This window comes from Neltuma alba, unplaced genomic scaffold (assembly GCF_004799145.2).
Source record: "Neltuma alba isolate B1F8T4 unplaced genomic scaffold, ASM479914v2 tig00003560_pilon, whole genome shotgun sequence".
Classification (NCBI taxonomy): domain Eukaryota; kingdom Viridiplantae; phylum Streptophyta; class Magnoliopsida; order Fabales; family Fabaceae; genus Neltuma; species Neltuma alba.
The window spans coordinates 17,590-36,116 of record NW_021633334.1 but is presented as its reverse complement, the minus strand read 5'-3'; the positions used below and the strand labels follow the sequence as shown (position 1 = coordinate 36,116).

Genomic DNA, 18,527 nt, shown 5'->3' with positions numbered 1-18,527 from the left:
AAATTGTTAATAAAATAATTTTTACTAACATAATTAATAATATATAAGATAATATAACTAATAAATAATTAATATGTGTATATATATTTATAAATTATAAGATTAAATAGTGAAGAACCGAGTGCGGAATGGAGAGTGAGGCATCAATTATGGAGGCTACTTTGTCATATGCTGTTGGGCCCACACCAATGTCTGAAAAATTTGAGCCAGAAGCAACTTCAAACCACTTCTGCCGAAACCATGGTTTGATCCCAAACCATGGTTTCACATTTTCTGCCCCTGTTTGGCTGGTTTCTTCCCCAAACTATGGTTTGGAGGGACATCCAAACAGGGCCTTGGATACAAATGAATTGCGTCCAACATTTTGCTGCCAAGGTGAATTTCCAAAATTGCCCAAGCTCATTTATCACCCAAGGGCCAAGCTATCTTCTCCTGACAGGAAATATTTATTTTCAGCTATATTTGGGCTTTTGAAACTTTATTTATTTCTATGGATATCTTAGCTCTTGTCCTGCTAAATTATTTAATTCTTTTTCCATGAACACCAAGCATCACGTTTTTGTTCCATTTTTTATATCCAAAAATGGAATGAAAATGAAAATGAAATACCTGCAGCAACCCTTGCCGACAGGGTTGTATTCCCTCAAACGAAAGGGATAATACCTCGTGAAGGTCTGAAGTCTGTCAATCAAGTTTTCAGAGCAAAAATACCCGAAGGCAGCAATGTAATTTTCTAAACTGAACAGCTTTATTGTGATTCTTGAAATTATATTAATATGTTATTAATTTATTTCAGTAACTAACTAATGCTACCCCGAATTTCAACTTACATAAAAAAATTTTTTTAAAAATATTTAGAGAGTTTTCCAAACACCTGCCTCTTCTTTTCTTTTTTTTATTACAGGTCACTTCTAGCTAACTCATGCAAGTACAGTTAATTTATTAAATTTATCATAAATTGATAATTTTTTCAACATTACTCCTTTTTAAATGAAAGACGTAGCCTGCTTAAAGAACACACAATCTCAATTAATAATAAGAGTAAAATAAAAAAAGGTAATTAATGGCGTATAAAAAATAATAAGAAGTAGCCTGTTCGGAATCAAAAATTAGTTTTAGAATATCTCTTATAATATGGAGAGGACCAGAGGAGGTAGCATGTATAATTAAAAGGCTTAATTAATATTGTCCTGAAATATAAAAACAATAGATGAATATGACTTTTTAAAATGTAAATGTTGAGAAAGGAATGGAGGCGAGGCGAGGTGAGGTAGGGGAATAGCATGACCTATTGTCCTAGATTGCAAATCTAAGATCCTCCTACGAAGTCGTAGAAATAGTGGTGCTCGGAAGCAGCTGGTCAATTGGTGTCCTTTCTTTGCCACCAAATGCACAAAACTGACTAGCAAACCAGAGATAGCATCTACGCCTGAAACGCAGTGTAGAATAGGCCAAACAAAGCCTTGCCACCTACTTTCTCTCCTCACATATATCTTACTGTTTCCAGCGCTGCAGCTAGTGCTTCACAGCATGTCTTTGACGCTCCGTGGCATTTAGGATCCCACTCATGTGTAAGTTGAATCTTTCGAAAATGCCCACGCATGGATGACGTCACACCACCTTATAATTAAATAACTAATTTATTAATATTTAAAAAAATTAAGCAAGTTGGTTATTTATAATAATGACAGACATATTATAACAAGCACCTATCCTATGAAAAGATGGTAAATTTGTGTAATAAAATACATTACAATCTTATATTTAGGATCCACGCAGATGTTTTATTTAGTTTTTTTGTTTAGATCGGAGATAATATGAAATTAATGATCTCGAAAAGATTACTAGCGGTGGAAATCGGAATCATATGTTTAGCCAAACAGGCTTCCAAGTTCCAAATCTATTGGGTCCGCTGGTCAAGCCCATTCTCGTGGTACTTGGCCCATGAGCTTTATGATTTGTGAAGGTGTCAGTGAATCACATTGATCGAGAAATTCAGATGGACTTCAAATTATAAAGTACCCCTAATGTACATGCTTTGAATGGTACTATGTGATTCGCCGATAATCTTTTTGTTATCGGGTTTTGAAATTGTTTTTAATGAGCTGAATTTAAAAAAATTAAAAAAAAGATCTTGAAATTTTAGTATAAAAAATTATAAAATAAAATATTAATAAAGATTAATCAAAAGTTTTTACCCCACTTTTTTAATTTGAATTCATTAAAAAAAAATTTTCCTTCCCTTCCCCTTTACTTTCCTCATACCAAATATAGGATAAATCTTTAGCCTCACTCATTGCTTCCCCTCGCTTCTAAAGATAAATACTTACCATTCATTTGGCCCGGATAGGTCAAAAGATAGGGGAAATAGAAGATTAAAAAGAAAAACTTTCAAAAATAATAAATTTTATTATATTTATTTTTAAAATTTTGTCATTTCTTTTTTAAAATGAATAAAGTGCGCGAAACAAAGTCTTGCTTGTTACTGACGGCCACAACTGTTAACCCAATTATACGCCCGGCCCAAAGTAAACCCAATAACGAGTGACTGCGGTCATCCGAGAAAACATATATTGACAGGCCGAGAAAGGAGAATCGTGCTCGGTTTTCCGTCTTCTTGTTTCTTTGGGTTAGCTTGCGCAGAGCTTTCCTCTGTTAAACCGATAAGGTGAACGCTGACGCTGGAGTCTATGACCGTATAACGTATACGAGCAAATGGACGCTATGCCAGATAAGGGAGAACTGATCTGAGACAGAGATAGGGAGAGAGAGTAAGGAGGGAGGAAGAGCAAGCAGCGAGCACAGCTAGGTGCTCCAGGCATGGCTTCATTAACTAATTTGCCGCCACATACCCACCCTCGCACAAACCCTGTGTCCTTCCACTTTTCCCCGGCAGTTCCTTCTTTCCGTTTCCGTCGGAACGTATCCTTGCTACACACTCGTCTCTGCGCCCTCAACACGGGTTCTGACGCCGATAATTTGCTCAGGAAGCCCGTCGTTTCTCCCGGTAAGGACATCTCTGAAATTTTGGAAGAAGATCAGGACAGCGGCGTAAAGAGGGCCTTTGACGATGTCAGTGAACACGAGAGATGGGTTGATTGGGAGGACCAGATTTTGGAGGATACTGTTCCTTTGGTTGGTTTTGTGAGGATGATTCTTCATTCTGGAAAGTGAGTTTTCCTTGTTCCCATGACATTTTCCTCTTACAGGATTTCAGAGTCTTAGCATTCGGGGGAGGCAATTCGAATTAACGATACGGCCGGTCATCTTCGAAAATCTATATTTATCATATTTAAAATCCGGAATAAAGTTTGGGCGCTGTTCCTGTAATTGTTTTGGTGTTTAGTGGGATGAGTTACTTAACTCAGATATTAAAAGTTCAAGTCTCTTAAATGCCTTGTGGTTGGTTGTTTTACTTCTATATTGTGAGCATGGTGTAAAACTGACTTGCATTCCACTGTCAACTGTACCCCAGTATTGTTTATCAAGAAAGCATGACTAATTTTCATATCAAATTTACTCCTACTCTCTCCTTGTTTCCAGCTCAACAAAGCACATTTCTTCTAACCCCAATGTATCCATCCCTAAGGGTTGTGTTGGTCTGAATGAGAGGTACGAGAGTGCATCACCATCTCCTTATTACCTTTTGCAATCTTCTAACTCCAATGTATCGATCATTGGATTAACATATGCAATCTGCAATCTGTATTTTTCACCCGAATTTTGAGTATTATCTATCAGCCTCCCTCTCTCCCTCTCTATTGCTCTCTTTCCCACCACTCCATTAAGAAGGGTCTAAAATCATTGCATATTATTTGTAAAAGTCTCTTTCCCAAAGATCTGATAAATTTAATGACAATAATATTATTGATCATATTCTTATGAAGTGTTCCGATTTCCTTCATGCTAATCATAAAATTTTGATTGTGAAATCATGCCATAGATATGAAAGTGGAGATAGACTGATTCCAGAGCACGAGAATACCATTCTTGAGAAACTCCTTCCCTTTCATCCAGAATTCGAGAAGAAGAAAGGATGTGGAATTGATTACATAACGGTAACTTTCTTTCTCTACTGGCATTCTTGCTTACTATATATGCTGGAAATTAATATATAGTAGAAATTAAAGAAAGTCCAAATTTATATATGTTTCAGTGCTTGTGTTCGGTCCTCGTATTTATGAATTCTGAAGGTTTGGTAAGTTATTTACAGACATTGTATGTTTCCCATTCGCAAGTAGCTCCCCATTTTTTCATTTGATCATTGAAATGGGTCTGTATTCTGTTAGAGTATTCAGTCCAGATTTCATAGTCGCCAAACTGGATTTCATGTATCAAGTGATGCACTGATTATCGGACTTAATTTATTCTTTTATGCTTCTCAACCTTGTAGTTTATCAAGTTCCTGATGCAAATGATACTATCAAAATGATCTTTAAATTGCCCATATTTTGTTGTATCTGAAAGATGAATTTGAAAGATGCTTTACTGTCCACTCCTTGGCTTTCTCTTTTCTCATCCCATGGTAGTTGTAATTTCACATGAAAAATGTATGCATTTATTATTGCCTTGTAAAGTCTCTTGTAACTGGCCAATTTTAGCTTTTGGCCATAGTATTACCGATCATGGGACATAAGAGGAAGGAGAGCTTTCACGCTTGGCGCTTTCTAAGTAGCAGTAAGCCAAATGACCCTCCCGCTGGCAAAAGCCACCCTCATCCCCCGCTAGTTATAAGCTCACACAAACGATGTGTTTGCATTAGTCGATTTAACAGCCTTAGCAAAGTATCTTGTCGTTAACTAAATATATTATATAATGTTTGATATTATTACAAAGTTAGAAACATAACATATACAATGTCAATAGCCAACTCCTAGGAACCCCTTCCTTTTGTCTAGAGCCAAGGTGGTAGGTATTGACATCCGCAAGAGAGTCGGATGTGCTTCCTAAACACCTATGTTTAATCCCATATGCCAGGCAACAGTTACAGCTGCTGATAAGTACGTAACATGATAGGATCCTGCTTTCCTCGCTGCTGGTTAGTTATCCTTGGCTTCTGATCCCTATTTCATCACTCTATTTAGGACTAATGTAAGTTGACCACACTCTTCGACATGACAGGGCAGAGAAAGAATCTGTAAGTTCAGGAAGTTAAAATTTTGGGTTTTATGCACATGCCACAAGTTCCGATTGCATCTAACAATATTTACCATTAAATTCTGTCCAATCTGTTTTTTCTTCTGTTATCATGAAACCTGGCTTATTTTATTTATTTATTTATACTGTTTTTTAGTGATTGGTTTTTTATCTTGATTTGATGCTCAAATATGTCTGATAATTTTTTCGATGGCAGGTTGGATATCACCCCAACTTTGAAAGATCTAGGTGTTTATTCATAGTACGAAAAGATGGGGAGCTGGTTGACTTTTCATATTGGAAATGCATCAAAGGTTTGATCAGAAAGAATTATCCATTATATGCTGACAGTTTCATTCTCAGACATTTCCGGCGGCGCAGGCGTAATTTTTGAAGTTGCCAATGTCTAGTTTCTTGTTGCTGGGTTGGATGCCATTTGAAGGCGCCGCTGAAAGATGGAACATGGCGAGAAAATATTGTTCAGCTGAGGGGAGGGAATAGACTTTAGCAGTTAATTATTTGAAAGATGGCGATAATGCTGGAAAGTGAAAATTACTCTCCTCTATTGTTGATAATTCTCATTTGAATATTAATTTTTTGCAATGCAGATTATGTATATAGGGGTATGGATTTTGTTAATTGACAATAGCTTCAGTGAGATTGTATGAGGAAGTTTTTCAATTTTGAGATTTGTTTTAAGAAATTGAGAGCTTCGAATTAAAAATATTTACATGAAAGGGCTGGGTTAAGTTGAATATCGATGGATCTGCAAAAGGGCGGCCAGGGGTTCCTGGGTGTGGAGGAGTAATAAGGGGAGGCAGGAGAGGATGGAGAATGGTTGGGTGGTTTTGTAAACAGGATTTGGAATTGTGTGGTTTTGAATGCTAGATTATAGGGGGTATCGTCTGGTTTTTGTGCATTGAAGAGGTGGGGCATCGAGAAGGTTATTGTTAAGTCAGATTCAACCACCGTTGTGACACTGATCCAGGATATAATGAACAGTTGTGTTCAGAATAGATCTGTAATAAATGTGGGCGTATGATCGCTGATTAGCTCACATACAGGGAGGGAAGGTAACTTGTGTGTTGACTGGTTAGCAAATTGGAGCCTAATTTCTGGGTCGACCTAAGGGATTGCACGAGTAGCTGAATAGTGATCAATGGGCACTTTCGGCCCAAGGCTGCTTGCTTTCTCATTTGTTGGGCTTATCCCCAGTTTTATTTTACGCGATAAGACATGTTATTGTGTGTTATGGGGGGAATATGATAAGCAGTGCGAGTACTGTTTATGAGATGACGATGATTGATTTGGGAAACGGTTCAAACTTTTTATTTAAGATTTTTTTTATAATAATAAATGTAAACTAATTCACCTGAGTACCAAGGCCAGTTGAACCCTGCTCTTCCCCACATCGGGGCCAAGAATAAATCATTAAGCTTCCACTGCATCTAATGCCCCTTTAGGAGAAGCGGGGTTAACCCTTGGTTTCTTTTTGAAAATTATCATGGTTTTTAAAGTGCTGGAAAATGATTTGACTTTATTTTTTATGATAATATTCTAATTAACAAACATGGAATTTAATTAATAAAGAAGCAATAATATTATTTCATCATCGCCGTCAAGTTAGGATTTCTCATTTTTGTGGTCACAAAACATCCGTATGAGAACAAGCAACCCCAGGGGCAAGGGTTTGGGTATAATATAACAAGTAATGAACAATTATAAACTGTCAAAATATTTGGATCAGAGTCCTACACGTAATGAAGTCGTTAGTCCGGGGCTGCTGGCTGCATACTTGCGTTCATCTTAACGGTGTGGTCCCAAATGAACAGACATAAATATTAAACTAGTTCAGCTGCGCGCATGCAAACTATTGAAAGTGTTACTTGTATGCAACGATTGGATCCATAAAGAATATCCTCAGGGCTACGGACTGATCTCAAATATTACATATACTCTATGTATCCCGAGTATCAGAAAACACTTGAAAACTTCAAAGAAGAACAAACATTAAGCTGAAATGTAATAAGGTTCTGAACTGCTGACGTGAACGCCACAGTGAAGAATAACAAAACTGCTCCAGGAAGAAAAGGAGGAGACAATCTTTTTCATTATTATTATTATTATTATTGTCGATGGCTGCATGTGAATTGCACTTTGGCAATTTGGGAGATACATATTGTCTTCCACGTGTCTAATTCTTATTTGGCTTCCCCTGCATCTACCAACTTAAAGTGACGCCTGTCCCTTTGATGTTTGAATTCTGATAGCAACACGAGGCAGTGCACCCTGCCTCTGTGTCTAGTTTTGTATGGGCCATCAGGTCATTTATCCCTGTTCGTTACCATGGACTTAACTGGACCTCGGTGGGACAATCGCACAGTTTCACACCCCTGGGTCTTCCATGAAATATAAGCATCAGGGGAGAGTCCATCATAAACTCAAAACACTAACCTATTGAGTGAAAGAGGCACTTTACTTGATTTCTTACCGCTTAAAACCCTGTACAAGTAGCCCCCTTCGTGAACATCCGCATGTCATACTATTGTTACAAGTCCCAAAAAGAAAGGAACTAATCCCAGAGAACTAGTCTTAGATGGATGGAGATCCCTTCAACTTATAATCCACAACTCATGACGCTCTGCTTAATATTTGATCATCATGCTTTTCTGATCAAACTGGTTCAGGAATTAGTGGTTTTATTTGGCAGATTTTAATCTGGGTGTGAATGAGTGTTACTGAGATAATCAGGGAAGGATCACATTTAAAGCTCCACTAAAAATGTCTCACTATTATCTGGGCGCCCTTGCTCATGCGGGAACAGCAGAAAGTGATAATGTCATCGTCACAGGGATGGTTCCAACTTCCAAGTCTATCCACCAAACAAAACTCCCCCACGTCCACATCCTCCTCCTAACTTTGAATAATGCAGTTTGGAGGATAAAGGCTGTAACTTTTATTTTTCTCTCGCACTTTTGTCGGCTCCCAATGAAAACGACAGGATTCTACTCTCTCCCATATTTTTATTCATTTGCTGACGTGCTTATTTTATTATTCCATTATCTTTTGTCATTGACATTTTCTCACTACAATTTCTGGAACTCTCATTTTGACAACCACCCCTAGTGTGACTCACTTCAGGGATCTCTGTTTCTGCCATTTCTTTAACATGTTATGAATTCGGGTGGTGTCGTATATTTTATTATGAATGGTTTTTTTTAAATGAAGATAGACAAGCAAAGCATGTGAGGGCGGATTCTGCGGGCAGAGTTAGGTGGAAATTGTATTTTATATTGTTTGGGTATTACTGTTACATTATTGCCATAATGGGATTTTTTGTTTGTCACAAATTGGGGAATCCTTATCTCCTTCTTGCCATGTAGATGGGCAGTTTAGCAGGAGAAAAATGACGTTGTTCTTATTATATATGGATAGGTTGATGCGACTTTGTTTCCAACAAATTATTAAATACTGAAAGTTGCATTGGGCACAGCATTCCCATTGTAAACTTCATCCCGGCATCAAGGCATGCTTTTCTAATATTGAGAAAAGGACGTTGAATTAGTACCTTCTCATTATTTTTTTCTGGGTAGAGAGTATCTGTTCATCATTTAAATAAATAATATAACTCCTATCTAAAAAATAAATAAGAAGTGGTGATGATTTTGATTCTCACAACTGCCACGTATAAAAAAAAAAGTGGGTATATTTTCTCTTCAAATATGCAAATTTCAAGAACAAATAATAACAGACAGCACAACAGAACAGACCAGTGGGAGGCTGCGTCGTGGGAGACGTCTGTTATGGAGGCGTGAAGACGTGTCGATGCTGGGAAGGGACGCATAGCAAAAGTGCGTACCCAAAAAGGAATCATTCCGATTATTTAAGAAGGATGGGGGAAAAAACGGTAGAAAGCCTCATGAAACGTAGAAATTTTTCATAGTTGGACTTTTATGATGAGTCTTCTGCTTATACTAACCACCCCCGGGGCGAACTTCCGGTCACGCCGTGCAAATATAACACTACGTATAATATCTCCATTTATTTTTTTCTCATATATTTATTTTTTAAGATAGTTATTTTAATAATAATAATAATTCTAATTCTAACTTATAGACTTAATTATTAAGGATATTTTAAAAAAGACAACACCTATGTATTATAAATAACTAATATAATTATTTTTTAATTTATTTAAATTAGTCAATTAACTCTTATATTAAAAATTAAAAAAGTCCAAGGTATACATAATTACCATAGGGTCATTGCCACATTAGTGGGCCCTTGCTTCTTTTTTATTTTTTATTTTTTGGGGCCAAGGTAGCACGAGAGACCCCTCTTGAGGGGGATTCTTTTTTAATTTTAAATTGCAAAACTTATAGAATACTTATTATTTGATTTTTTTTATTTATAGTTTCAAGCTAATTATGTACTGTTTTTTTATGTATACTTTTTTATAATAATTTATTGAGTATCGACCGAGGTGGCGGAGCAGAACTTTCACATAGTTTCACGTGGGTTGAATGGATATCCGCATGTGATTATGCCGCTCATTTCGTCGCCGACCATCAAAACCAATCTCTGACCCTTCTTTTCGGGGACACGTGTAGAGGCAAGATTCTCCCAGAAAGCAAAATTTGATTGGGTTCCGTCACAATCTGGGCCGTCCAGTTCCTGCTGATCATTGCTCCACGTTTCGCCTTTCTAAAGGCTAGCATCGGGCAGGGACTCAATTATCTAATTCTCCGCCATCGCGACAAAATAATTATTTAATAATAAATGCACTAATAAAACTACGGATTACGCCAGTGACCCCACTGCGTCCCGATTCAATCCTGAAAACAATGTGAAGAGACAACGGGCCATGGACACTTGGCGATCTTAGAGGAAGCCTAGGAAACCACCAGACACTACTCTACGGAAATTTTCAGAACAGGATACCAAATCGGGAAAACTTTTAAAGGAAAATTAAGATAAAAAGGGTAAATGCACTGACCCCTCATTCCTTCTCCGTTCCTTAACCTTTTCCTGTTCTTACTTCTTCTGGTTTCTCCTTCCTTTGCTAGTAATGAGATGTATTGTAATTGATCACTCATCAGTCAACAGTCATCCGTCTGAGTTGTATTGATTTCTTTGCTGATTTTGACGATAAGTTGATCCTTTGGAGATTTCAGTTTTATTATAGTCATTTTATCTTTACTTTATGCTTCTTTGCTCCTTTCCTTCCCTTTTTAATGCATTTCTAGCCAGTGGCTCTGTTTTTTTTGTCATCATCGTTTAAATTGGAATAATGGTTGATTCTGAAGTCAGGTTGAACCTTGTTCATTTGGACGTTTCATGAATTTCTCTCACGACATATATATTTGAGAAAGAAAAATAACAGGTTTCTCAACAGTACTGTACCTCAATTGAGCCTTTTCCATCATAGTTTGAAGAAGCTGAGCTTAATTCACTGTTCTATTATACATGTAAACTCAAGTCCGTAGTCTCTTCTCTCTCTATTTCGTATTTGATAGTGAGTCGAGTTTCGTTGAGTTCGTTTAGAAGTGTGAGAGAGTGGAGTCTGAATTTTTGCCCGTAGTAAGCTTAGATCAGCTTCCGATAGTGCTTCATTCAGATTTCACCCGGATTGAGACCACAATGAACTTTAAGAATGTGAAGAACGACCCTGCGGTCGATAACAGCAGTGGCGGAAGGCAACCAGTGAACTTTTCCCTGGCACGACAGCCGTCCGTCTACTCTCTGACATTTGACGAATTCATGAGTACCATGGGAGGTCCTGGAAAGGACTTTGGGTCCATGAACATGGATGAGTTGCTCAAGAACATTTGGACAGCTGAAGAAATGCAAACAATGGCGTCCGCCGGCTTTGTTCAACCGGTGACCGGTACCTCTGGTGATGGCCATTTGCAGAAACAAGGATCGTTGACACTGCCACGGACAATTAGCCAGAAGACAGTGGATGAAGTCTGGAAGGATATTTCCAAGTACGGGATTGCTACTGGTCCTGGAGGCCCCAGTTTTCCTCAGAGGCAGCAGACTCTGGGAGAGATGACGCTGGAGGAGTTCTTGGTCAGAGCCGGCGTGGTCAGAGAAGATATACAATTAGATGAAAAGCCAAACGGGGGGCTTTTCGCCGATTTGTCTCGGACAGGGAATCATGGTGGTTTAGAGATGGGTTCTCCGCAATTCAACAAGGGTGCAGGGTTAGTAGGAGGCCCGATTCCCGGCAATAACAACGATCGTCTAACTCTTCAATCGTCAACCAATTTGCCGTTCAATGTTAACGGGATTAGATCGAATCATCAACAGTTGCCTACTTCACAGCCACCGCAGCTGCAACCGCAGATACTTCCAAAGCAACCTGCTATGTCTTATGCAGCTCCAGTGCCATTAATGAGCAATCAAGGAATCAAGAGCGGAATAGTGGGACTTGCTGATCAGAATCTAAAGGCCAATATAGTTCCGGGTTCTGCACTGCAAGGTGGAGGGATCGATGGTATGGGTTTCGGACATGGGGGTGTTCATGTAGCTACAAGATCCCCAGCGAATCAACTGTCTTGCGATGAAACTGGGAAGATTAACGGGGATACTTCGTCAGTATCGCCAGTTCCTTATGTATTCAATGGTGGTTTAAGGGGAAGAAAGCGCAGTGGAGCTGTGGAGAAGGTAATTGAAAGGAGGCAGAGAAGAATGATAAAGAATAGAGAATCAGCTGCTAGGTCGAGGGCTCGCAAGCAGGTGAATTTTTGTTCTATAAGCTCGTTCTCACCTTCCCGTCAACCCAGCTTCTTTGTTTCTACAATTTTATATTGACTTATTGGGATTATTCTAAATTTAACAATCGAGATTGCTGCATTTACTCATTCGACTGGTTGAGTGCTTGAATTCAAGAGAGTAACTTCAATCCACTTGGGTTGTAATGAAATTTGTGGATTGATTAAAATAGAAAGGAACTCGCGCCCTTCTGACTCTTCTGTAGAATTGCCATCTGGATTAGCTGATCTCACGCAAGATGTTGGCCCCTGCTGCAGACTGTGTATGTAATTCTAGTAACAGGAAAGAGATTTTGTGTAATCTCAATAAGGAAAAAAAATTCTGCATATTTAATCAATAGATGCAATTATTTCCAGGATCTAAAGAACATAATATGATGAGAAGTTGCCTTATTTAATTTCTATGCTAACATTTCAACTAGACCTTAACTCTGTTTTTATTCTCCGTTGGCATGCTGTGCAAGATATTGAAACGTCTGATCAATGAAATGCATAAAATAGCATCGTCGTAAAGTTCTTAAAAGCACTAGGCATAAGTTAATATATTTTACCAGCGAATCGATTTTACTGGGGACATAACGTGGGAAGACGGTCCAGATGGAAGTTTTGATAAATGTATCAGGATGCCTGATATGTTTTTTTCACCTTGATCCTCGACTTTCTCTTCTTCCAGGCATATACCACGGAACTGGAAGCAGAAGTTAAAATGTTAAAAGATGAAAACCAAGAACTTCGAAGGAAGCAGGTAATTTTTGTTATTGCAGCATGTTCCATGCGGATGTGAGATGCCGGAACACCTGCCGATTCATCCATATGGCTTAAGTTCACGTACACTACTGTAATATTTTCTGATGCATCATCTTTTTGGACTCTGCAGGCTGAAATCATGGAAATTCGAAAAAAACATGTAAGTTGGGCCTTTGTTTACCTTTGTTTTTTCCCCCATTAAGGGTTCTTTTCCATCTTCTATGTTTAGTTTGACCTTTACTGTTATTGAGTGGTCAAAACTTTTCTCATGGTTGAGCAATGAGGTTATGCCCCATTTCATAACTATTTTTGGTCCCGGTATCATGATTTAAATCTGGCCGAAGAAATACAGCATCATCTTTACCCTAGAGAATATGTTTTAGTTTTATAGACCCATTACGGTTGCCAGGTCTTAGTTTGGAATTGTTTTCTGGGATAGAAATTGGTTTTTTTCTTTATGCCCTTGGGAGCTGTTAGTGGTTTGCAATGGGTCATAAAAAGTCCGCTTACCTATCGCAAGAATCCCTACCTTCCATCGTTCTAGCCTGTTAGTTCTCTAATTGAGGATTTTCCCTATATGATGCGTGTGTTCGAGAATTCTGAACTAGAGAGCAACAGATGACGTTGAAAGTTTCTTTCTTCGTGAATACTTCCATCAGCTACTCTGTTTTAGGACTGCTAGTTCATGGCCATCATCATTTGAAGACTCGATAATAAACACTCGCCGCTATCAGATTTGCCCTCGTGTAGCTGTGGGCACTACTTAATATTTCATGCATATGGTTAGAAACTGATCCCTACTTTTCTGCCATTCCCAGATTATGGAGATGATAAATACGCAACAAGCAGTCAAGAGAAGATGCTTGAGACGAACTCAAACTGGACCATGGTAGAATGAAGATGGTGAAATGATGCTGATGTAGGCTAAATGCATGACTACATGTACATACTTCCAAATACCGTATTCTGCCGTAGATTGGGGGTCAATAACTCCTAGATAGGCGTTTGAAAGTTTGATATCTAGCCTCTACTTCAGACACTTGTTGGGGAGAAGAGGTGTTTTTGCAAACGTTCAGTTTCATGTCGTCTTTGGAAAACACTCTTGTGCAGATTATTCGTTGCCGAATATGAGTCGTAGAGAAATTTAAGTTTTGCATCTTTTGTATTACGGTTCATAGGACCCTAGAAGAATAGACCAGCCTTGCCTCTTTCGCGCCATCGGTTAGCATTGACACTATTTCATCCCTTATGTATGTATGTATGTGTTTGAATTGCTTTTATTTCAAGGGCAAATTTCTGATAACTCCTAGTACAAAGCAATGAGAATCGCATCGTCATACTTAGAATTCGCAACACACAAATACTAATTCAAAGCTACAGTTTTAGAATTCGCAACACACAAATACTAATTCAAAACTACAGTCACATTGATTAGAATCACAGAAGATCCTTCTTAGTGATATTGACATGCTCTGTAATAAACCAGAGTCACTGGCCCCCTCTCTAGGGAGACGATTGTTGCCGCCCTTCAATTGTCATAGGGGCTTGGGGATATGCGTATTCCCCGCCTTCTAGGTCCATTCACCCTGTAAGTAACTAGACATATAAAATTTATGAAGGATTTGACCTTTTTTAAGTTAGAAAAGAGGTTTACAGGGTCCAAAAGCAAATAAAAACAACAACAATAGACACCAATCTGGCACATATGAAAGTCCAATGACGCTGAAAGTTCCTTAACTTAAGCATGCCCAGTTGACAAGATCCAAAAAAAATTCCAAAAATTAGAATCAGAATTAAAATTAGAATGCTACAAAAGCTCTTGAGCGAGGGAGTCAGAGTCAATATCCCTATTTATACAACTAAGATGTCAGTTACACTAACAACTAAAGCAAATCTTTCAGTTGATCTCATCATAATATTGATCTTCAGAGCATCAAGGAGGATCCTTCGTATCCAAAAAAATAAAAACATAAAGGAGCAGTGACTCACAGATGAGCCAACTGAGCTTTTCTATGCGAGCGTATTCTCCGCAGAACTGTCTGTACTTGGTTCGGCTGGTAGCATAGTGAATGACTGAATCTAACACCTTCGCTTTTTGCTGCTTCCCTGTTGTCTGAAGTTTCATGCCCAGCAAAAAACAAGGGGGACACCTCAGGCAAGAAATCAATTCCCGCCAGGTGCTGGGCCCACTTATAAGGGCGTGATGTTCTATTATCATTGAACATTATAGCATCCCCGACAATGAGCTTGGCTGACTGTATTACCAATCAAAAGGATTATCATGACACAGACATATCATACAAAGTTGTGGGAATAAATGAAGGATACAGATATACAATGAAGAATGAGCCACAAAAATGAATTAGAAAACATCCCATTTGCATACCTGGTGAGGGAATTCGAGACCTGTGTCATCGGGGAATAAATTGCACAAGATGTCATTGTTGGGACCATCATCAGATGCTTCAATTCCAACACATACAATATTCAACTTCACCAAGTATTCAAATGTTAGAATGATGAGTTTTGCCGACTTAAAATCGGGAACCTCATCATCATACACGTGGAGATTGATTTTAAGTGGATGGACTTGCAATGCGGCTGAGTGGTAAAGACTCTCCTTGCCTTGAACCATCCTAGGCCGTTTTCTTTGTCCCTGCATATCTTCTATGTCATCAGGTGCTTCGTCTCTTAATTTGCTAACACCCAAGGAGGTGGAAATACCTGAGAATCAAAACCAAATTGCACTGAAATCATGAATTTTCTATTGAGGTGGAATAATAAAATAAATGTCAAATTTGAAGAGGGTCAGAACTTAGTACTCAGACACTTTAGCAATCATAAAGCCAAGTGGGGTGGACACAATTAAAAATAGATGTTCAATTGTACCATTTATTATCTTAAGGCAGCATATATGGAATAACTAATCTTTCTGTATGATATTGCCTTTTTTACCAAAAAAACTAATCTTGAACACTTACAAGACTTTCTTTCCGATACTCTTTGGATGCTGTTAATATTTCACCTATCATAAATCCTCGTCTTAGATAATATTGTCAGAGTAATGGTCTAGTATAGGGTTTAATCATTAGAAACATATAGAAAGGACAGATTCATAATCCCTTGTCAATAGACTTACTGCAAGCTGCTACAGTACTGGATAACATTTTTGATGCCCCTCAAAGAATGCCAGAATTTAAATGTCAACTGTCATTTACCAGTGTCCTTATAAGCTTGATGACGGGCAAATGTTTGAGCATCTTTTAGGGTTCCCGTGATCTCCAGATCAATTGATTCCCCAAATGCTTCCTTTTGAGCCAATAGCTCTGAGTAAATCACAAAAAGAGGTGGTGGAAGCAACTCTGCCAAACTCTGGTGCTTTAGTTTCCTAGCTTGCTGAACTCCTAGTTGGCTTTGTATTGGCAGCGATGCTTTCTTAAGAGACTTAAACTGTGAAGGGAGACTTGACAGGGATTTTTTCCGGTTTGCAATTGCATCCAAAAGGATTTTCTTTTCTTGTTCTATATTGTTGTGAAGTTTGCAGAGCTCCTTCCGCTGATACAAAATAGTAACTATTATGGCATCTAACTCTCTTCAATTGAAAGAAAAGACTATGAAGGCAGGTTATTAACACAAACAAAACAGACAAAAGTGTCCAGTTTTAACATGGCAAAGATGCAGCATATATCAAGAAACACAAAATTTGTTGCATTGATACCCCTAAAAGCTAACATCTATTATGCGCACAAATCCACCTAATTGCCGATTGTTATATGCAACGGGTGAACTTTTGCAATAATTACCGAGTCTTACCTGGAATAGCTCAAAATTGAGCCTCTTAAGCATCAAATCGTGGGCACTGTCATTTGACAATACAGACTGCTTGATGTTTTCCGGGGCATCGCGAAAAAATTCTTCCTCCGTTACCAGTTCAATATCAGAATATTTTGACTTGAAGTCTCTGCAAGTCTTTATTGCTTTAACATAGTGGCTTTTCTCATACATCAGGTTTTGAAGCTGCAGACTTGAGAAGTCTATCGGCGGCTTTGCATGTTCCGTTTCCATTCTAACACGGTCTTCCTCTAGCAAGATGGTACGGTTTGCCTGGAAACATAAAGACATATATATGCCTTCGAATTAATATGAAGCGCGTTATTTGGGACTTAAATCTTGGTATGTCGAATGATAGGGATTGAATAGGAAAGATAGATCATGACATTGCTGAATGGTTTAGGAAGCTAAACTCATGACATCACAAACAATTAGGGAATAGGAATGATAACTTATGGAAATCGGATACTGTCTCGAATTAAAATCAGGATCGTTCATTTGAATTGGCAGAGCAGAAACCATTTTAACTACAAGGTTAGTCATAACCCCTAGAGCAGAAAACAAGAGCGGTAGAGTCGGGGACCTGACGGAGAGTGATGAGGTTGAGGAACATCTGAGTGACGAGCTCTCTGAGCTGCGATTTGGGTTCGCCATCTTTCTTAACAGATAGCATTTCGGCGACGATGTTCTCCGCCGAAGTCTTGCAATTTTGCAGTACTTCGAAAGGAGATTCCTCCAACGAGCGCTGTTCCGCTGAGTGCGCACCTTGTCTGTCTTCGTCTTCCATTTTTCTTCCCGCCGTTAATTGCTCACCAACGCCCCAGGGGTTCCCAATTCCCAAATTGTGTGGGCGTCGGAGCTGAGAATTATCAAATGGAGGTTATTCTTTAATGGCCCTTTTTTTTTGGGGGACCAGCATCATGGCCCATTTGGTCCACTTGAATATGTGGGAATGTAATGAAATATAATATTATCCCCTATTATAATTATAAGAGCTAATTAATTAATTTAAATAAATTAAAAAATAAGTTAAGGTAGTTTTTTTTAAACTATCCTTACTAATCAAGTGTATGGGCTATAATTATTATTATTAGAAGGATTACTTTGAAAAAAATACATAAATATGATAGACAAAATGGATTGAGGTCTTATATTTAGAATCAAAATAAAAGTTAAATGAAGTCTTATATTAAGGATCGGAAGTAGTAGTTGAGAATGTGAGGTAATGTAATTACAATAAAATTGTTTGGTTCAAAATTAAGAATGATAAAATTTAATTCATTATGCATATTTAATTAAACACGAATAAAACTAAAAGGACAAAAATACACCTAAACCCAGATAAAATTGCAATTAGGTATGCGTTCCCTCCTTCTTCCTCATCCATCGTTGACCCTCAACCCAACTTCCTTGTATTTTGGGTTGCATCTCTTCCGACAAAATTGAATCAAAACCAGAAAGAAGAAGTAAAAACTATTTATATATATATAAAAAAAGAAGTAAAAACCAAAAACAAAGTTTAGAAGGCTGATTCATTTTATGTTATTTTGAAATTCTCAAAATACCTCTCTAACCTGTCACTTATTCAAACCCCAAGTACTTTTTAGATTAGCCTTTCTCTCTCTCTCAGCGGAAAGGCCAGGAGTGAGAGTTGGAAGAAGACTTCAAATATGAGCATGAGATCAGGGCAGAGAAATATGATAAAAAATACAAGGATAAATAATATCTTTTTTCAAATTCCCACGTGTTGTAATCCTCGTTTAAGGCCTTTAGCAGTGCAATTCCTATTACATCATTTGAAGTAATCCTGATGCATCTTGAATCCCTTTTACAATCTAAATGTACAAACCAAACATGTGAAAGCTGGCACTGCATCAGCATTACAAGGAATTCAAATGCAATGCATCCAACCAAAAGTGCCATAAAGGTTATAAAAAAAAACGTTTTTTGCCAACTATTTGTCTATATATAATTAAAGTAATATTCCTCCACTTCCTTTTATATTTATCATTTTAGAATTTCGAAATAGCTTTAAAT

General features: G+C 38.0%; 3 protein-coding genes across 4 annotated transcripts; 2 read left to right on the top strand and 1 right to left on the bottom strand.

The window, feature by feature from the left end:
• The first annotated feature begins 2,599 nt into the window (after positions 1-2,599).
• On the top strand, positions 2,600-5,835 carry LOC114741899 (protein DCL, chloroplastic-like). Of its 2 annotated transcripts, XM_028930151.1 has the most exons (4): positions 2,600-3,170; positions 3,944-4,058; positions 4,157-4,198; positions 5,354-5,835. In XM_028930151.1, the coding sequence occupies exons 1-4, from the start codon at positions 2,821-2,823 to the stop codon at positions 5,528-5,530; spliced, it is 684 nt and encodes a 227-aa protein (XP_028785984.1). In that variant the 5' UTR covers positions 2,600-2,820; the 3' UTR covers positions 5,531-5,835. The 2 variants fall into 2 exon arrangements, with proteins under 2 accessions (XP_028785984.1, XP_028785985.1); XM_028930152.1 differs by lacking the exon at positions 4,157-4,198.
• Positions 5,836-10,149: 4,314 nt separating this feature from the next.
• On the top strand, positions 10,150-13,975 carry LOC114741898 (ABSCISIC ACID-INSENSITIVE 5-like protein 5). The gene is made up of 4 exons (XM_028930150.1): positions 10,150-11,877; positions 12,586-12,657; positions 12,790-12,819; positions 13,478-13,975. Exons 1-4 carry the CDS (start codon positions 10,777-10,779, stop codon positions 13,550-13,552), a joined length of 1,278 nt encoding a protein of 425 aa, XP_028785983.1. The 5' UTR covers positions 10,150-10,776; the 3' UTR covers positions 13,553-13,975.
• A 390-nt stretch (positions 13,976-14,365) lies between these two features.
• LOC114741897 (THO complex subunit 5B) lies at positions 14,366-17,305 on the bottom strand. Its single transcript, XM_028930149.1, has 5 exons — positions 17,074-17,305; positions 16,473-16,763; positions 15,878-16,214; positions 15,046-15,383; positions 14,366-14,914 (listed from the first exon to the last, which is right to left on the bottom strand). The coding sequence occupies exons 1-5, from the start codon at positions 17,275-17,277 to the stop codon at positions 14,645-14,647; spliced, it is 1,440 nt and encodes a 479-aa protein (XP_028785982.1). The 5' UTR covers positions 17,278-17,305; the 3' UTR covers positions 14,366-14,644.
• Positions 17,306-18,527: the final 1,222 nt, after the last annotated feature.